The sequence below is a fragment of the Arachis hypogaea genome, chromosome 3, assembly GCF_003086295.3.
Source record: "Arachis hypogaea cultivar Tifrunner chromosome 3, arahy.Tifrunner.gnm2.J5K5, whole genome shotgun sequence".
Taxonomy (NCBI): Eukaryota; Viridiplantae; Streptophyta; class Magnoliopsida; order Fabales; family Fabaceae; genus Arachis; species Arachis hypogaea.
Window position 1 is genome coordinate 120194880 of NC_092038.1, and position 15021 is coordinate 120209900.

Sequence of the window (15021 nt, forward strand, 5' to 3'; positions counted from 1 at the left end):
GATAGAAATAAATACTGGAGATTCAAAACCAAATAACGACGTCTGGTAGAAAATATATTTGAAATTGTGGCCAAATGGGTTTGGGACATAACAAAACGCCTTTTTAGAACTGGGATTAATAACTTTCAATTACACCAAAATAACCAGTTTGTTTACAACTAAACCAAAGACATAAACAGCTGTTTGCAAGTGGGAAACTGATCCAAAACAAACATGAACTGAGACACATCGCTAGATACGTAGAATAGTAACGAACATGGTGGTCTCATCTTGCACGGGGACACTGAGACGCAGAACACTGCCGCACCTAAGACCATTGACAATGGAAAATTTACGCCAACCCCTAGTAACGAATGCCTCAGATGATCTAGGACTCCTCCAACGAAGCTTCATGAGTATAGGTGGCTTATGCAGTTGACGAATATGAATAAAGTCAAGCCTGGAAGGAAATGCTTGGGCCGCAAAAGCCGAAGGAATAAGCTGCAGACAGATAAACTTCCAATTTAGATTTAGACTCCGTAAGAGAAACATGGAGAACTAACAAAAAAAATAATGTTAACATGATGCAGATCTAAAACTTACCAATGAGTAGTGTTTGGACTGGTATTCAGTTATAACCCTCACTATGCTATAGAGCTCTTCCCCAGGGAGAGAATCCGGAGGCGACACGTTGAGGTTCGGATCTGGCGGAGGGGGGCTGTTCAGATTGGGTGAGATGGGTGCAGCACAGTTAAGATCACCAACACTGATATTTGATGTGTTAGGATTAGAGGTTGGTAATATGGATGGAAGGAGGGGCCCATTTATTTGGGGAGGAGTAGGGAAGACCGTCATTGAAAGCACTTGTTTGATTGGATCGTGAGGTGGCTGAGCTACAGCATCATCAGAAGACGAAATCGTTGTGTTATTATATGCAGCCTCCATCCCCGAGTAAGCATTGGGTTCAACAAGATTTGAGACATTAAAAACAGAGTGAGGTATAAAATGACCACTCTGCAGCACAAAATCTGAATTAGGGTGCAAGGTGGCTTCATTATGCACAACTTGGGGTGATTTTCCTAGCTTGGATGAAACCGTATCCTGGTTGAGTGGGCTTGCCGCTGAGGTGTCTTCGGAGAGTGATATAGTTTCATCAATAGCAATGGTAGGTTTGATGTCGACCCTTAGCTTGAGGGGTGGAAAGCAGAGACCTTTGGCCACCATATTGTGGTCTTTTACTTCGATAATGAGAAATTTCTCCCTACCAACGTAGCACACTTTGAGCCAACCACCTTCTTTGAGGCCATAGAGTGTGACTAAGCTGTTGTAACCAGCAACAATAATAGCAGTGCAGTGACACTTCTCAATAACAACATCAACCTCATTTCCAGCAAAGTCATAGAAAGTCATGAAGTTTGGAAGCCCGCCCTTGAATCTCCTGAAGAAGATGGAAGGGATCTCACCCATGTCCTGCAAGATGCTTTTTAAATGTTAGAAGACAGATGAACTTTGATGTATGGATAAATAATCAGGCCTATTGATGGGTACGCTATCAACTGAATATCGGGCTAACTATTTCCTTACCAGGTCAGGGTTGATCTCGATATAGAAATAACGCCCTTGGTCGTGGAAGTTGGATGCAGCCATGTCGACCCTCTAATGCGGATTTGTAGTAGCTGCAGATCCGGTGAACCACAATAAAATAGAAGGTATGTAACGGTTTGCTTTAGCTTTGGAGCTCAAGAAATGTAATGTAATGTACTATAATAGAGATGGAATAAGAAAGACGGCCTGAGATGACCAACTTAATGAGAGACGAAAAAAAGTGGATTGATATTCTTATAACAATGAGCATAGGATAGGATGGAGCCATGGAGGTACCGGGATTGTGAAGTGCCCTTTTATTGACTCATTAAACGACACATATAAGCCTTGGGAGCATGTTCTTCAGTTTGGAAATCATCACATCTAGAATGGCGTGAGGAGGCCAGGGGGATTCACTTCCCGAGGCATGTATCTCTTCAAAAGATTAAAAGTGAATAAGGACAAAAATAACATGATGATTAGGATGGCATGGTTAGTACATGAGGTATGGTATCATGAATGTAAAGGGGCATAGCCGTTTCAATGAAATAAACAATGTATGTATGGGAAGATTGCATTATAATAATCCATCCATGTATGTATTTATCTATGTATTTTCGTATGTTATAGGATAGGATAGGATGGGAGAAGTAGGAATTAACTAGGAGTAAGCCACGTCGAAAATCCACTATTGGAGAAACCCTCTTTTCAAGGGATGTTATAGGATGCAATTCAGGTGACTTATCTCCAACAAACTTTTATCACCAGTTTTGTATAAATAATTGAAGCTTGAATATTGATAACATAAATAAATTAATAAATAAATAAATACATAAATAAATATAAATATAAAATATCAAACATGAATTAATATATAATATATAATTGTATAGTATAGCTGTATTTATACTATATTATTATATTACTATTTATAATATAGTATTATGTAATATACTTTTTAATATCGCGTATAATATATATATATATATATATATATATATATATATATATATATATATATATTCTATTCAACGGTTAAATTAACACTATTACCTATGCCACCTTGACAGCCACTTCCATTCGATAATTGCATGATCTACTTTGACTTTGGGTTTCTCCTGTTCCAACCCCTTTAACCCAAAAAAGAGAATAGCCCAAGTGGTGCTCTTTTCAAATTGCTTCTTTATCTCTTTGCCATCGTAGCTCATTTGCTCTGATCTTGGATATCTTTTATCAAAAGGTGAATTGACTAACCATTATTTTTTCATGTGATAGCTATTTGTGTGATTTTTCCCGCCAAGCAATCCCTTATTTTATATTTTGGCCGTTCCAAAATTTTTCCCCACGAGATTGGTCATACCTTGAGCATAGTTTTGTTTCCCACCATCGCACAAACATCATTTGGGTTTACTAGGTAGGTCATGCGAGATAGTTTGATGTTGGATATGCTGCTTAACAGTGTGTTAGCTTTAGCACCCTCCGTGCGGTCAGACTTTTTTCGTTGTTGATGATTCGAAAGACTTTGCTGTCTCATGATGACATAACTCTTTCTCGTGTGCTCGGTTTATGTTTCAGGGAACATGTCCACCTTTTGCGTTTAAGGAATTGCATACAGACGCATTTTTTTGTTTGTGTGGACTCATGTTTGGTGCATTTCTTTACTTCATGATAAAAGCGTATGCTCTAGAGATTATCGTATGTGATTCATGTACAAGTTATTTTAGTAACAACGAATTTTATTTTCAGGCCATCGTTGTTCTTTCCTGCATTTTTAGTAGGCAATTTCTGGCTGAATTACCGGATGAGGTTGAATTTGTTGATTTCTCCAGTTGTCAATTCACCATGTTGCTCTGAAAGACTCCTTTTCTTTATCTAATAGTGGGAGAATTGACTCAATTAATTCATGCCTTTAACATCAAGGCTAGATGTTGGTTTTTTCTGGCTTATGTCGATAACGCCAAGTTCGTTATCATTCATGTGTTAGATGCGAATGCATGTTACGCCGATGCTAGACTGTCCTTGCATGAGCCTTTTATTGTTGGTGAACTATTGGGGATATTTATAATTTTCCGCCTTATTTTGTACGCGCATTGGGTGATGATGAGGATTTGTTACTATCCGATGTGTTCCACTTTAATTTGGCTTCTCCTATATATTCCAATGGTGATACATACACCATCCAGTTGGCATCTACCATACAAAATATGCCAATACTGTGTTTACTTCTCGAGTTGTATTTAACCTCTGTAACTGCCTTTGCTATAACATCTTCTGATTATCGTGCTTTCGCTTCAATGCTTGGTCATTATTCAGTTGCATACCCCGAAATACTACCCAGCTTGCTATCAAACCGTGAGGCTGTTGTCGTTGACAAAATGATTACTAAATACCAAACTGATGAGTATATTCTGGTGAGATTTTCTTCAACGGTTCCGTGTTTATGTGTATGCTTTCCTTTTGGTTTTCATCCTTTATATCTATATCTAGGTAGCCACAATATTTTCTTCAATCTTAAAAGATTTTGTTTCATTTGTTTTGTAAACCCTTCCGATCAGTTTTGTTCAAAGGGCTTTCTGGGTTAGGCCTGATCAAGTCGACAAGCCCGGGGCGTGTTACATGGTCGATGTTCGCTCTAAACCCAGTCGGCTCTGAGAATGTTATTTTGGAAAGGGTTGGAGGCCTTTTTGTCAGCAGCACATGCTTCAAACAGGGAGCATCATCAAGCTAACTGTTTATTCGCTCAAGAACTGGCGTGTGCATTGCCATGTCTCATGTATTTGATATTTTGTTTAGTAAAACCGAATTTTGTGTTTCCAACATGAAGTATGGATCTTGGTATTTTGGAAATGTGTCAATTTAATTTTCAGACATTATACGCGTTAAATTATTATAACAAATTATACTGATGGTGAAGCTATAGTAGTTAAGATGATATTAAATCCACATCCAGTATAATATATCTTTATTTTTTAACAAAAGTTATGAGAATGCTCTATATTAATTCGGAAGTGATTGTGCTACAATAATATTAAAAAATATTTAATTATATTGGTTCATGTATATCATAAGCATAATATTATACAAGTATATAACTTTTACATTTTTCCTTTTTTGTGTAGATCGGATACTCATCATCAGTATTATATAAGAAAATTAGATAAATTATAATTTCCAAAAATTTTGAATTCTTTCAAATAATTTTTTTTCTCTTCACAGTTTTCTACAGTTCGACTACTCGCGATTAAGAACCGTTTTTTTACCCAAAACTAAAGTAACTTGATTTAATCATGGACGTAACAAAAAAGTGAAACCATGTAAAGAACTTGGCATAGTTTTTTATAATTTCATTGACAAATAGTGTTAGTATTTTATTCACGTGTTGACAGATGTGACCACCGTGTTCAACTAATTTACTGAGTATTCAAACTGAGCTGTCTTGCACCTAAAAGAGTGTTAGTATTTTGGGTTATCATTTATGCTTTCCGGAATAATTCATAACAACTTTGAGTAATTACCTCGGCCTTATTATGCAGAAGAACTGCTAGTCTTTTTTTTATTTTGTTAAATAATCTGCGTAAGGTGACAAAGAGCTGTATTCGATTAAATTGGATAATCATTTGGGCCACCGTTCCGATACTCTGATTTAGATTGTGAATCTTGTGTCCACATTCTTTACCATATGATGGGTCGTATCCTACATTTTCGGCCTAATGCAGCAACGGAGACCATTCGGTAAAATCTGAAAAAACTTTCATTAAAAGAGATTTACACAGCTCACCTTTCATGAAAATCACAACATATTGTTAACTCTTTGTGCATAGTGTGACTTGATCACTCTAAATAAATAGCAATATGGCTAATTCGTCCGTTCATGGGATACAAAATCGGGTTTTGACTGCAGGTTCTGATCGGGTGCAGGGTTTTCGGTCGTTCACGTACTGATCGGGTCCATGCTCAAAGCTAGAAAAAAATAAATACCTGTTTCAGTCATTCGCTAGCATCACAGCTTACGTAGATTATTTTTGAATCCAAGTGTAACTCATTACTTATGCATATGCATATATCTGTATTGGCCGCTACTTACATTGGGGCTGATATAGGTAGTATATGCATAACCATTTGCAAATTTTATAATAACGGCAGAAACTCACCTGCAGTCGACTGCAGGTAAAGTTGCTCCTGGATGGCTGACACGTGTTACTATATGGTTTAAAAAAAATCGGTTTATTTTATATAAATGGTTTATTTAAAAAAATCGGTTTGAATTGGACCAAGCAATTACTTTTATTTCCTTCTTCTTCGTTTCGCACGTAAAATTCGTTCTCTTTTAATCTCTTTTTCAGAACTAATATGAAACTTTCAATTAAGTATGTTCCTTTTATTTATATTTCTTAATCAAATTTATTATTTCAAATGTATTTCTTAATTTATGTTTTTATTCATTCCTCTGTGAATGATGAAAATTATTTAATAAATACATACATATTTATGTCATCACACTATTTTGATGTTCAGGATCATAAATGCCAAGATAATTCATGGCAATTTCATGTAATGAAAGACAAAAATGTAATTATGGTATAACGTAGACTAGTTGATAGCATGAGCATTGTTGAAATTTTGGCATGATCTCTTTCATATTTGTCATATGTCTCTTTAGTTGGTGATGTTATAGTTTATTGTGATGATATGATGGTAGTTTAATTGTATGAGTTAGGTCCTTTTTATTTGGTTGAATTTTTTCTATGGCTATCCTATTCTTGATGGCAATGTCAAAATAAATATTTTCATTAGTTGTTCTTTTTTTTTCTCTATTTTTGAATCAATTTTATTTTGAAAAAATTTATTAAAATTTTTTGTTGTAGACAAAATTAATAATATTATGTTCAATTATTTAAGGAGACCAAATTAATATTTTGATTAGATACTTTTGTTTTATTGAAAATAAATTCTAATTTCATTAAAAAATAAATTCTAGTTGATAAGTAAAAACACAAAAACGTGCATGACAGTGAAATCATAATTTCTAGACAAGTAAATTATAGTCTTATTATCTTAAAAAAATAATTTATTTATAGAATAATATTAAAAAATCAACAATAATTTGCATGAAAATAGTTTATTAGTAAAATAAAAGTTAATTGATTGATTACCATAAAATTTAATTTAACGATAAATTTGCAATTGAACATATTTTTACAGCTTAATTTAAAATCTGTTTACAGCTTAATTTAAAAGCAACTGAAAATGTAAGTTATGGGAAACAAAACAAAACTCATCAAGAAAATAGAAACAGAGACACAAAAAAAGAATAGATGATATCATTTATGCCATTCCTATAAAAAAACCGTGAATTTTGTTTCTTTTTCATAATACTAAATTTTACTTTTTTAAACAATTTGTATACATATATTTGACAAAAATTAAATAAAAAAAAGTTTCAGATAAATTTAAAGAAAAATTGGTCAATATGAATGAAGAAAAAGAACATATCAAATTCATCTGTTAGGAATTTAGGAATAACACGCAGAAAAAATTTAAATTATTTTAAAAGTAGTTATTTGATCTATTCAAACCAATTTTTTTAAATAAACCATTTGTATAAAATAAATCGGTTTTTTTTAAACCATACAATAACACGTGTCAACGATCCAAAAGCAACTTCACCTGCAGTCAACTGCAGGTAAGTTTTCACCTATAATAACACCTATATTATTGTTCAGTCAAATTAAACAGCAAGCTCAAATTTAACCTCAAGTCAAGTTTTCAACGGTTACGTTCAAGGGTGAATTTAATTTTTTCCCACTATCAAACGGTGCGTACCGTCGCCTGGTTCGCAGTTAGGTATATGACCCTTCATTAATGCGAGGACCTCCTTCCCTATAAATTGTCCTCTCACTTGCATAATGCTTCCACACTCACTTGCTCTAATACTTTTATACCGGTGAGTTTTATATTTTAACTTGCTTCTCTCTCATGTGTATTGTGTGTGGGCACAGGATTCAGTGGTCCAGGAACCTTTGGACCACTTAGTGGTCTAAGTAGAAAATATGTTTTTAGAGTTTTTTTATCAATTACTACGTAGTCCTTGAACTAATTTTAATTACAAATCAACTCCATATATTTTATTTAATTATAAAAATAGTTTTTTATTTTATAAATTATTATTTTATCAATTATCTATTATATTTATTAACAATCAAATACAAAAATAACAACCAATTATATCCTCCATTCATCCTAATAATTCCAATTGATTAAAAAATTAACTTTGATCTCGTTACGTTCGTCCATGGCTTCCAAATCGTGTTTCCTTGAAATTCAATCGATTGGTTTTTCAAAACAATCGATTGAATGATAACTCAATCGATTGGTTTACACTATATCACAAAACAATCGATTGAAAGTTGTAATAGAATGATAAAAAGCTTATACCAATCGATTGTTTATACTTTCCAATCGAATGAATGCCTCAAAACAATCGATTGTTGTTGTTACTCAATCGATTGAATTCACGAAAACAACATGGATTTGCCAAATAGAATCGATTGGAAAGTGATGACATTGAAGTTTTAGCCAAATTCAATCGATTGGTAATGTAATCCAATCGATTGGAAGGTGATGAAGTTGAATGTTTTGCCAATTTCAATCGATTGGTAATGGTACATAAAATTTATAAAACGTCAATGATATTTTCTTTTAAATTAATTTATAAAATTTTTTAGATTTGTGTCTTATGAAAAGTAAAAAAAAATTATAGTAGAGTAAAACTTAGCTGAAAACAAATAACATAGTGTAACACACATCTTTGATCAATATTAAAAAAAAATTAGCCTAATTATGTACATAAAATCCTAAAAAATACAGTTCTATCTTTTTTAATTAAGTTAGCTTTAAAATACCAATAATACTTTTTTATGTGCTGCTTTTAATCTAAAATTCTAGAAAAAAATTGATTTAAAATATTATAATGTTATTATATTGGCGCAACACTTTATTTTTGTATGATAAATATAAGTACATTTTTATATAAAGTATTTAAAGTATATAAAAATGTACTCCTATTATAAAAAAATATTTAAAAAGTCATTAAATTTTTATATGTTATTAAAATTTAATAAATACAAGTACATTTTTATATGTTATTTTTAATTTAATGTACTAATAGGAGTTAAAATTAATTTATATTTAATAATTTTATACTAAAATTAATTTACTATAATTTTGTTTTATACTTCTTTTAGTATATTTTTTTATATTATATAGTATTTTTTCTAGTATCTTATTGTACAATGTGTAATTCGAATTACCATTTGATTCGAAATGTGAGTAATTCGAATCAATTTGATTCGAACTTCCTCCTACTCACGTGTTCCTACTAATTCGAATTGATACAATTCGAATTATACTTTTATAATTCGTTCTAAGTTGATTCGAATTACTTGTATGCAATGGTTGGGAATAATTGGAGCTGTATTGATTCGAATTATTAAGGAATATAATTCGAATAAAGTTGTTTCGAATTACATTAAAGTGTGCTTTGGTGAATTCTTGTATCAGATTCTTGTTTGGCTTATATGCGTAATAAACTTCTCTCCTTGGCTTAAATACGTTTTTTACCCTCAGTTTTATATTAACTCTAAATATATTAAAAGAATTTACTCAATATATTCTAACATTTAACTAATTGCAAACACTTATCCCAAAACATATTTACAAAAATTAGAGTAGTGGTTACTAATATTTTAACGAAACTAAATTTGTGCATAACACAAATAAATAAATTAAGCATACTTACTACTTGATACGCTGCTACCTTATCAATATCATATACTTTTTGTATTTTTTACTCTGCCTTACTTGAATAAAAGCAAAAGGTACTATTGATCGGCAAAATTAATTTTATAAATTACCAATCTATAAATTAATTTTATGTACCATTACCAATCGATTGAAATTGGCAAAACATTCAACTTCATCACCTTCCAATCGATTGAATTATATTACCAATCGATTGAATTTGGCTAAAACTTCAATGTCATCACTTTCCAATCGATTGTATTTGGCAAATCCATGTTGTTTTCGTGAATTCAATCGATTGTTTTGAGGCATTCATTCGATTGGAAAGTATAAACAATCGATTGGTATAAGCTTTTTACCATTCTACCTTACAACTTTCAATCGATTGTTTTGTGATATAGTGTAAACCAATCGATTGAGTTATCATTCAATCGATTGTTTTGAAAAACCAATCGATTGAATTTCAAGGAAACACGATTTGGAAGCCATGGACGAACGTAACGAGATCAAAGTTAATTTTTTTAATCAATTGGAATTATTAGGATGAATGGAGGATATAATTGGTTGTTATTTTTGTATTTGATTGTTAATAAATATAATAGATAATTGATAAAATAATAATTTATAAAATAAAAAACTATTTTTATAATTAAATAAAATATATGGAGTTGATTTGTAATTAAAATTAGTTCAAGAACTACGTAGCAATTGATAAAAAAACTCTAAAAATATGTTTTCTACTTGGACCACTAAGTGGTCTAAAGGTTCCTGGACCACTGAATCCTGTGCCTTGTGAGTGGGATAAATACATATGTGAAAGCTTAGCCTTTACTCCCTTATATATAACCATTTCAGGCATGACATAATACTTAACTAAATTCTTGAATTTTTCAACATATTTTGAGGTTTTGGAATCTCTTACATCGTCAATTTCTTAATATATATTGTTAGTACCCTTTAGTCTATTTTCATGGCATCTTAATGAGAAATTAAACTTCTTTTAATGTGTCATTTATATTCTTTAATTATATTAGACGTATTACGTGTGTGTATATATATATATATATATATATATATATATATATATATATATATATATATATATTACAAAATTTACAATTTGTTCTTATATGTTTTATTTATATATATGTATCCAAGATTGCAAGAACTGGACCGGTCAATGAACTGGTAGAGTAATTTTTTACTGATTTAATAGTTCGACCGGAGTTCAACGGGTTTAATTAAATATTAAATAAAATTATTAAAATTTAAATATATAATTTCAAATATTTAAAAAATATCATCAATCATCAATAAAATTATTTTAAAAATTTTAGCATAACACCAACAACTATTGTCAAAATTTATCAAAATTCAAGAGAGCAGTAAAACACCATAACAAAATTATGCCAGATTCCTGAAATCAACCATCAACAATTATTCCAATTTCAAAGAAATTATAAAAACAAAAAATTTAACACAGAGGCAGCAACAAGCCAATAACACTATTTCCTCCTAAGTTCTCGCAAGTAATCAGCAATCATAATCAATCAGCAACAAAAGTATAACACAAGAAAATCTTTCAAAATAATTTTTTATAATTCAAACATAGAAAAAATCAGAGAATCCAGAAATAAAAATTATACAATTAATTCAAATTTGGCCATCATACCACCATCAACACTAACCCAAAAGTCAAAACACAACAAATAGAGAAAAACAACTCACCCTAACTCAGAACACAACAAACAGAAAAAGAAACAGCAACCAAGAATCAGATTTCAGTAACTCAATAAAATTAATAAAATAAGCAACCATAAAATGAAGCAAACATAGATTTGAATCATTAAAATATAGAAACTTAAATTCATAGAAATTAACAAAAGAAAAAATGAAGCAGAATTCAACCAAATGATATGAAGCCATATAGTAAATTCAATCTAGAATTGTGGCAATGTTTCTATTTTGAATCAATAGCAGCAAAACAACAATTCACCAAAACAAATACAATAGGTTGGATCTAAACATCAATCTCAGTCAAATTAATAAATTAAACAATTGAATTTATAAGTCAATCTTTAGTAGAATTAATTCAATAAGAATAGACTGAATTGAAATAAAAATTTAAAATATTAATATCTCAAAATTTAGCAGAATCATCAATAATACATCATATGCATGTTTAGAATAAATTTGAAATTTTAGAGGGATAGAGTCAGGGAAATAGAATCAGGGAGTGTTAGAGACTGAGACTTGAGACCTGAGAGGGTTGAAGGCTTGAAGCAGAGAAGAAGAGACTTGAAACTTGAGATCTGAAACCTGCGATGGTTGAAGCAGAGACTAGAAACTTGAGACGCGACAAAAGGTAACCGCTTTGACTGCGAGACTCCATGCGAAAAAGAGAAGCCACGACGGAGAAGCAATGACGGTGAGACACGGTGCAGAGCATAGAAGCAGAAATAACGTCAGCGAGGAGGGGAGAAGGAGAAATGATGAGGAGGAGAGAAGCGGCGAGGACCCACAACAAGGATCCGAGAAGCGGCGATGACCCACGGCGAGGAGCAGGGAAGCGGCAATGACCCACGACGAGGAGCAGCGAAGCGGCGCGACCCACAGCGACCAAGTGATCTCGAACAGAGAGGGCGACATATAGAGAAAGGAGAAAAGGGTTCGGTAATGAGTTCGAGCTCTGAAGTGGGATGGTGTGTGGTGGAGGTCATTGGAATTCGAAGAGAGGAGAGGATTGTGGGTTGCAAGGGCTGCTCACTTCTCAGAGAAGATAGGAGAAATGAGTGGCTTCAATTGGTGTTTGGTGATTTAGGGTTCAGCTTCAGCACTTGCCTTTCCTTTTTTTTCAACACAAAACGGCGACGTTTTAGAGTGATATTTCCGAACTGGAAACCCTCTAAAAAACTGGACGGTTTTACTGGTTTACCAGTTAACCGTCGGTTCGACTGATTTTTTACCGATTTTTTGCCAGACGTTTTAGAGTGTGATGATTATTATCATATGCATAGTTATTGTTAAACTTATTATCGTTATTTTCATCTCCTCCTCCATGTGGATTCTTGTGTTACATGTAAAATTGTGTCTACTCATTTATATTTAATTTTACTAATTTCTATAACTATCTATACTTATTTATTTTAACATTTATTCCTATTCTTATTCTAATTGATCCAACCTTTTTTTTCGTTCTGGTTTATGGAAACACCATCATAAAAATGGTCTTCATGTTTCTAAAACCTGATAGGGTTTATATGGTTCCCATCTTATATTTTCAATTCAGTACCCGGGATATATGTATAGTCTCGATATTCGAAGATACATGGATTATTATAACGATTTAACTATAATATTACGTATTTGTATTATTTTACTGGTTAATTAAAAAAGTTTGTTTTGAAAAAAATAACAATTTAAATTTTTTTAATTAAAAAATTAACAATTTAAAATTTTAAAATTATCCAAGATATGTATAAAACATCTTTATACGTCAATATAATGTTTTGGACAATATTTTTTTTTCAAAGAAAGTGATAATTCATATATTTCAATAAATGGAATACATGTCTAAGGTGGATTAAGCACAGTAAAAGAAGGAGATAAACCCAAATGTCTTAAACACAACATTAAGAGAAAGAAGAAATGAACTACACTTGTGACATCATTGAAACTCTTCTGTCATGGCCTTAACTTCCGTCGCTACTTGATATGGTGAGATGATGATGTTCTCAAAGACCCTAGCATTTTTTGCTCTCCAAATCTTCTATAGTAGTATCGATGCAAGTGCAACCTTCTTCTTACAACTCACTTCCTTCTTCAATTCATTCAAGAGCCAAGACTACCATTTCCATAATTGATTTGGGGGAATTGGTGAAATCCAGTTTCTGAGGCTGATTTTAGACCAAGAAAGTTGAGCTACAGAGCATGATGAAAGACAATGAAAGATACATTTCCTTGGTTGTTGATAGTTAGGGCAGTAGTCTTCAATGGACGAAAATCGTTGCTTGAGTTTACTTCTAAGGCAGACCACCGTGGAGTGCTTTTTAAAGGAATATTTTAACCTTCTTCGGGCATGGTATCTTTCATGTTGCTTCCCATGTTTCTTTTTTGTTGCAGATTTTTGGGAGTTGATATAATGGGGATGGTAAAAGTGAAATGCAACTCGGTACCTCAAAGAAACAAAATAGTGACCATTGTCCTCCAACTTCTAGGTAATTTTATCTTCATTATCACTTATCTCTGTCTATAGAATAGCACTTGCAATTGCTTGTGAGATTTTGTCTTTGATTAATTGCTCCTTCCATTGTCTATTGCTAGCATATAATTGGTTAACCCAGAATAGATTTGAGTATGTGTTAGGCTGGTAGTGCACTATAATAAGATTAACATTCTCCAACCACGGGTCTTCAAATATTCTCACTGAACTTCCCCTTCCCAGAGACCAAAACACCCCTTTCTCGAGAACCTTCCTCCATTCTAATAGACTTCTCCAAGCCCAGGAAGGATTCTGACCGATGTCTACCTTTAGAAAAGACGAGTACCTGAAATACTTGCCCTTATAAATTTTGTACACTAAAAGTGTGTCTTTGTCATTAATCTCCAGCCCTATTTTGCAAGCATCACAAAATTAAACACCTTTAAATCTTTGAATCTCATTCTTTCTTGCTCTTTGTGTCGACAAACAATGTCCCATATAACCCAGTGCTGTCTCCTTTCATCATTTTTCTAGACCCACCAAAATTATATGACTTTTTTCTGAATGACTTCTATTAGAGAATCTAAAAGTTTAAAGCAACTCAACGTATAAATTGGAATGGCAGTAGCCACTGCCTTAATGAGGAGCTCTCTTCTGCTCACTGATAATAAATTCCTTTTTCAAACCTGCAGTTTCTTCACAAACTTGTCCCGAATGTAGTTAAAAGACGCCTTCTTAGATCTCTAAATCACAGACGGTAGCCCTAAGTATTTGTCTTGCCTTCCCACATGAGGAACTTATAGGATGTGAGCTAGATAATTTTGGGTATGTTCTGCGGTGTTCCAACTGAAAAATACTACTGACTTGGAAAAATTAACAACCTGACCGCTCAAGTTACCATAGGTCTGTAAGGTATGCATAAGATGTTGGCATGTTGTATCTAATGTTTAATAGAACATAATAGAGTCATCTGCAAAAAATAAGTGGCTAAGCGAAGGGCATCTACTGTTAAGCTTTTGACCTGAAATCTCTTGTCTATATTCTCCTCTATGTAGCAAATGGAATAGTCTCTTTGCACAAATTATAAAAAGATAGGGAGAGAAGGGATCACCTTGTCGTAACCTCCTACATGGTTTGAAGAAACCATGAGGTTGTCCTTCTATAGTAATAGAATAGGATACAGTAGTCACACATTCTTTCATCTAATCAACCCATTTTTTATAGAAACCCAATTATTCCATAACCTCCCACACAAAACTCCATTCCACCTTATCATACGCCTTGCTCATATCAAGCTTGAGGGCTAAATTATAATTACCAAATCTCTTATTCTTTAGGAAATGCATGTATTCATGGGCAATAAGAATGTTATCACTAATCAACCTTTCCTTAATAAATCCACTCTGATTATTACTAATTATCTTATTCATAACATTTTGCATGCGATATACTAGGAC

The 15021-nt window shown here is 32.5% G+C and overlaps 1 protein-coding gene and 1 long non-coding RNA gene across 3 annotated transcripts; one reads left to right on the forward strand and one right to left on the reverse strand.

Moving 5' to 3' along the window:
• Window positions 1-43: 43 nt before the first annotated feature.
• Window positions 44-2132, reverse strand: LOC112791115 (uncharacterized). 2 transcript variants are annotated; one of them, XM_072233384.1, is made up of 4 exons: window positions 1861-2060; window positions 1564-1655; window positions 583-1449; window positions 44-480 (listed from the first exon to the last, which is right to left on the reverse strand). In XM_072233384.1, the coding sequence occupies exons 2-4, from the start codon at window positions 1624-1626 to the stop codon at window positions 232-234; spliced, it is 1179 nt and encodes a 392-aa protein (XP_072089485.1). In that variant the 5' UTR covers window positions 1627-1655; window positions 1861-2060; the 3' UTR covers window positions 44-231. The 2 variants fall into 2 exon arrangements, with proteins under 2 accessions (XP_072089485.1, XP_025689620.1); XM_025833835.3 differs by having other exon boundaries at window positions 1564-2132.
• Window positions 2133-3747: 1615 nt separating this feature from the next.
• LOC140182747 (uncharacterized) lies at window positions 3748-4410 on the forward strand. Its single transcript, XR_011878842.1, has 2 exons — window positions 3748-3974; window positions 4119-4410. It is a non-coding gene; the product is annotated as an uncharacterized lncRNA (long non-coding RNA).
• Window positions 4411-15021: the final 10611 nt, after the last annotated feature.

Bases quoted from the DNA above. Each gene is read 5' to 3' on its own strand.
- LOC112791115 (XM_025833835.3), bottom strand. From the start codon at position 1,626: ATGGCTGCATCCAACTTCCACGACCAAGGGCGTTATTTCTATATCGAG. The intron at 1,450-1,563 runs GTAAGGAAATAG...AGCATCTTGCAG, and splicing joins TCGAGATCAACCCTGACCTG to GACATGGGTGAGATCCCTTC. The intron at 481-582 runs GTAAGTTTTAGA...ATCTGTCTGCAG, and splicing joins AGTCCAAACACTACTCATTG to CTTATTCCTTCGGCTTTTGC.